The sequence below is a fragment of the Salvelinus namaycush genome, chromosome 20 (assembly GCF_016432855.1).
Source record: "Salvelinus namaycush isolate Seneca chromosome 20, SaNama_1.0, whole genome shotgun sequence".
In the NCBI taxonomy this organism is placed as follows: Eukaryota; Metazoa; Chordata; class Actinopteri; order Salmoniformes; family Salmonidae; genus Salvelinus; species Salvelinus namaycush.
Window position 1 is genome coordinate 9349506 of NC_052326.1, and position 4845 is coordinate 9354350.

The 4845-nt window shown below is 39.3% G+C and overlaps 1 protein-coding gene across 1 annotated transcript; it reads right to left on the bottom strand.

Annotated features, from left to right (window-relative positions):
- Positions 1-292: 292 nt before the first annotated feature.
- On the bottom strand, positions 293-4845 carry LOC120065656 (homeobox protein ANF-1-like). Its single transcript, XM_039016723.1, has 3 exons — positions 3806-4845; positions 3389-3490; positions 293-1437 (listed from the first exon to the last, which is right to left on the bottom strand). Exons 1-3 carry the CDS (start codon positions 4040-4042, stop codon positions 1321-1323), a joined length of 456 nt encoding a protein of 151 aa, XP_038872651.1. The 5' UTR covers positions 4043-4845; the 3' UTR covers positions 293-1320.

Sequence of the window (4845 nt, forward strand, 5' to 3'; positions counted from 1 at the left end):
ACTTTTTATTTTAGTCTACTTGTTAAATATTTTCTTAACTCTTCTTGAACTGCACTGTAGGGTTAAGGGCTGGTAAGTAAGCATTTCACGGTAAAGTCTACACTTGTTGTATTCGGCGCATGTGACAAATAAAGTTTCATTTGAAGTCATCATGAAAAAAATATACAGTATTTACTGCTGCATGAACGCTGAGCATTGGAAACATTATCACACGAGTCCAGTAGCCTACATGTGGGCAAAACACAGAATCACTCACTCTTTCTGTGGGAAATTGTATTTTATTGGTGTTGAATAGACTCAGAGATTTAGAGTAGGGGGCAAAGGACTAGACAGAGAGAAAGGGGGGAGAGAGACAGAGAGAATCGTTTGATATTCTTTAGCACCCTCCTGTGTTAAGACAGTGAAACTGCAGCCATACCATGTTAGCAGAGTAGTGGGTTAGTCAAGAGGTTGCCTATTGGTTTGAGTTGTAAACTTAAATTCCCTGTTCCTTATCTTTATTTTACTGCATGACACCACAAGTAGAAATATATGGGCCTACTTCTTTAGTCAGAAAAGAGAGGTGCCTGCCAAGCATAAATGCAATTATCTGAAATGATCTTAAATATACTTTTCTTTCTTTTCTCAAAGCTTTCTCTACGATCTAAACCTTTATACTATCTCCTTCCTGTTGCCTGCAGGGCAGGCTGCCTCACTGCTACTCTTTTGTCTCTCACTCCCCTAAACTTAATTGCCTTGCTGAGGCGCTACTGAAGGAGACAAATTGGTTCCTACCGGGGTGTTTCTCGAACAATAAGGAGAGCTTATCTCTGGACGTTCTGGGAACACCCACAACCTGCAGCTGCTTGCAAACTAAATAATTTAATCATCTAAACTTACAGAAATGTATTCTATTGTTGGAGAACATATTTTTTTTTGCCAATATAGCTCAATAAACGCCGTACCCACAAATGTATTTGACAATGGTCTTATCCGTTTATAAAAATGAACATACCCTAGAACAGGGTTTCCCAAACTCGGTGCAGGTTTTGTTGACTTTTTGCCCGAGCACTACACAGCTGATTCATATAATCAGCTCATCATCAAGCTTGGATTATTTGAATCAGCTGTGTAATGTTAGGAGCGCTAAGGCAAAAAGCTAAACGTGCACCCCTTGGGGACCCGAGGACCGAGTTTGGGAAACGCTGCCCTAGAAAAATGTACATTCACATCAGAATATATTAAATATATATATAGAGAGAGAGAAAGAGAGAGAGAGAGAAAGAGAGGGCGAGAGGTCCTTAATTAAGGTAATTAAGGCCCCTATAAGGTCTGTGTTTATCATAAGGACTCTTCCTCTTCTTTGTCCTTGAGATCTGCGAAGGCTTTTTTCACCATGAGGAACTGTGACTCTCTGTGAGAACGTTTCAGCTTGGCCCTGCGGTTCTGAAACCAGATCTGTGGAGAACGGAACAGTGTCAACAGAGCAGCCTTTATGGTGTAAATAATGTGGATTTTTTTTTTTTTAAATTAGCTTTAGTTTTAGAGCATGAAGATGCCTGTCTAGTAGGCTATTGCTGTAATTACTCAGGCATTTCATTTTTACATGTTACATTGTAATTAACAGATTTTTTATTTCATGTTTGTTACAAGAAGAAAGAGTCCCTATTCTGTGTAATAACAAGAACTGCTGAAAGCTGTTACAATGCAAAATATATATAATTGCATATATACACACTACCGTTCAAAAATTTGGGGTCACTTAGAAATGTCCTTGTTTTTGAAAGAAAAGCACACTTTTTGTCCATTAAAACAACATCAAATTGATCAGAAATACAGTGTAGACATTGTAATGTTGTAAACGACTATTGTATCTGGAAACGGCTATTTTTTATGGAATATCTACATAGGCGTACAGAGGCCCATTATCAGCAACCATCACTCCTGTGTTCCAATGGCACGTTGTGTTAGCTAATCCAAGTTTATCATTTTAAAAGGCTAATTGATCATTAGAAAACCCTTTTACAATTATGTTAGCACAGCTGAAAGCTGTTGTGCTGATTAAAGAAGCAATAAAACTGTCCTTCTTTAGACTAGTTGAGTATCTGGAGCATCAGCATTTGTGGGTTTGATTACAGGCTCAAAATGGTGAGAAACAAAGAACTTTCTTCTGAAACTCGTCAGTCTATTCTTGTTCTGAGAAATCAATACTATTCCATGCAAGAAATTGCCAAGAAACTGAAGATCTCATACAACGCTGTGTACTATTCCCTTCACAGAACAGCGCAAACTGGCTCTAACCAGAATAGAAAGAGGAGTGGGAGGCTCCGGTACACAACTGAGCAAGAGGACAAGTACATTAGAGGGTCTAATTTGAGAAACAGACGCCTCACAAGTCCTCAACTGGTAGCTTCTTTAAATAGTACCCTCAAAACACCAGTCTCAACGTCAACAATGAAGAGGCAACTCCGGGATGCTGGCCTTCTAGGCAAAGTTCCTCTCTCCAAAAAAAAAAAGGTTAACCTTTATTTAACTAGGCAAGTCAGTTAAGAACAAATTCTTATTTACAATGATGGCCTACTGGGAAATAGTGGGTTAACTGCCTTGTTCAGGGGTGCTGTTCTGGGATTGATTTGCACTTTTTGCACCAAAGTACATTCATCTCTAGGAGACAGAACGCGTCTCCTTCCTGAGCGGTATGAGGCCTGCGTGGTCCCATGGTGTTTATACTTGCGTACTATTGTTTGTCCAGATGAACGTGGTACCTTCAGGCGTTTGGAAATTGCTCCCAAGGATGAACCAGACTTGTGGAGGTCTACAGTTATTTGTTCTGAGGTCTTGGCTGATTTCTTTTGATTTTCCCATTGTATCAAGCAAAGAGGCACTGAGGTTGAAGGTAGGCCTTGAAATACATCCACAGGTACACCCCCAATTGACTCAAATGATGTCAATTAGCCTATCAGAAGATTCTAAAGCCATGACATCACTTTCTGGAATTTTCCAAGCTGTTTAAAGGCACAGTCAACTTAGTGTAAGTAAACTTCTGACCCACTGGAATTGTGATATAATGAATTATAAGTGAAATAGTCTGTCTGTAAACAATTGTTGGAAAAATGACCTGTGTCATGCACAAAGTAGATGTCCTAACCGACTTGCCAAAACTATAGTTTGTTAACAAGAAATTTGTGGAGTGGTTGAAAAACTAGTTTTAATGACTCCAACCTAAGTGTAGGTAAACTTCCGACTTCAACTGTATATAAATGAACATGAATCAAATTAATTGTTAAAAAACGTGTATTTTTTATGTGATGTGGGGCATCTGTTGAACAGTAAATTAACTCTGTTAGGCCTTAGGGTAAAAACATCCCCATTTGAAATGTAATTTCGAAACAGTTGATTTTAGGCCTACCTGTATTCTATCCTCATCCAGATGTAACCTTTGTGCCAGTTCTTCTCTGATGTCAATACCCGGGTATGAGTTGATGAGAAACACACTCTCCAAGACTTCAATCTGCCCCCAAGGAGAAATCATATCAATCAAATTGTATTTCCATGAAAACATCTGTCACAAATTGATACACATTTATTACAAATGTATATACTAATAAATGTAAATACTGATAACTGTAACCCTGCAGCAAAATCCCAGTTATGACATCATACAAAAAAACATGTTGGTAAAATAAAACACTAAACTGCACTTCAGCCGATATATAGGCTAATATCGACAATAAATATGTCATTAAAATGTTTTGTTACTGATGTACCACGATGGAGGCCTGTGAACACTGCACATATCTGTGCATGAAAAAAAATTTTTTTTTACCTGTGTGCTACTGAAAGCCGTCCGCGGCCTGCGCCCAATGTACCAGTTTAATGTTCTCCTGTAGGACTCCGTAAAGTGTTGTTTACAGTTGAGCTTCTGCTCATCTTCTGTCCCCTTTATCTTTGAGGAAGGCTCCGATGGTCTATTGACTATGGTGTGACTTCTCTGTTGCGTTGGTTCCAATTCTGAAAAACACCAGACATAACCTAATATAACTCCACAGACAATGACATACATTATTATCAGAATTTACTAGAGAGAAATAAATAGTATTTTACCTGTCCAAGGTCGATACAGCTTCACAGACACATTTTGTAGTCCTGGCCTGTCCAAATTCAACCCAAGGATGCTGTCTATGGTGAAAACTGGTTTTGCGTCAACCAGCCTGATCTGGCAACTAACGGTAGATGCAGCCATACTGTCAACCAACTCTCTTCTGAAAAGTTACTGGCCTCTGAATGCTGGCTGCTCAGGTGACGACTTTAACGAATCGGGGATTTTTATACGTCACTAATTAAAATCAGAGGTTCTAAAAAATTTAGCATGTGAATCGAATACCCCCCACCACTGGGCGCGATGAGTCGCAGGTTACCCGATTCAGATTAGGGGGGTTGTAAATAGGCCTAGGCATAAAGGTGTTATCTCTCAAGGACAGTGGATTCGTCAAACGTAATTTTATAACTGAAACAAAAAAGCAATGCCATCCTTTTCTTCAAAACTACCAAGGTAGAAAATCAAACCCATTCCCACATGTCGCCAAACCTGTGCAATATTTTAGATAGGCCTACTGTCTGCAGGCATCATTATGCGGGACCAGTCAAGTATCACATAATTCCAATCCTAATAATAATCCTCTAATACTATTAGGTTTAATCCTGATGAATATTCTCTCATCCTGCCGTTGTGATGCATATAGGACGGTGAATTATGTTGGGGACAAACAAAAGCCGTCAAAGCGGCAGGTTGGCGTGTTGCTGGAAAATCGTGTGTAACATTTGTTCCTCCTCGAATCGACCTATTCAACAGCAGATTAGTGCTCG

Coding starts and splice junctions, on each gene's coding strand:
- LOC120065656 (XM_039016723.1), bottom strand. CDS start 4,042: ATGTATGTCATTGTCTGTGGAGTTATATTAGGTTATGTCTGGTGTTTT. Junction 3,491..3,805: donor CGGCTTTCAGTAGCACACAG/GTAAAAAAAAAT, acceptor CCTTGGGGGCAG/ATTGAAGTCTTGGAGAGTGT. Junction 1,438..3,388: donor TGGATGAGGATAGAATACAG/GTAGGCCTAAAA, acceptor CGTTCTCCACAG/ATCTGGTTTCAGAACCGCAG.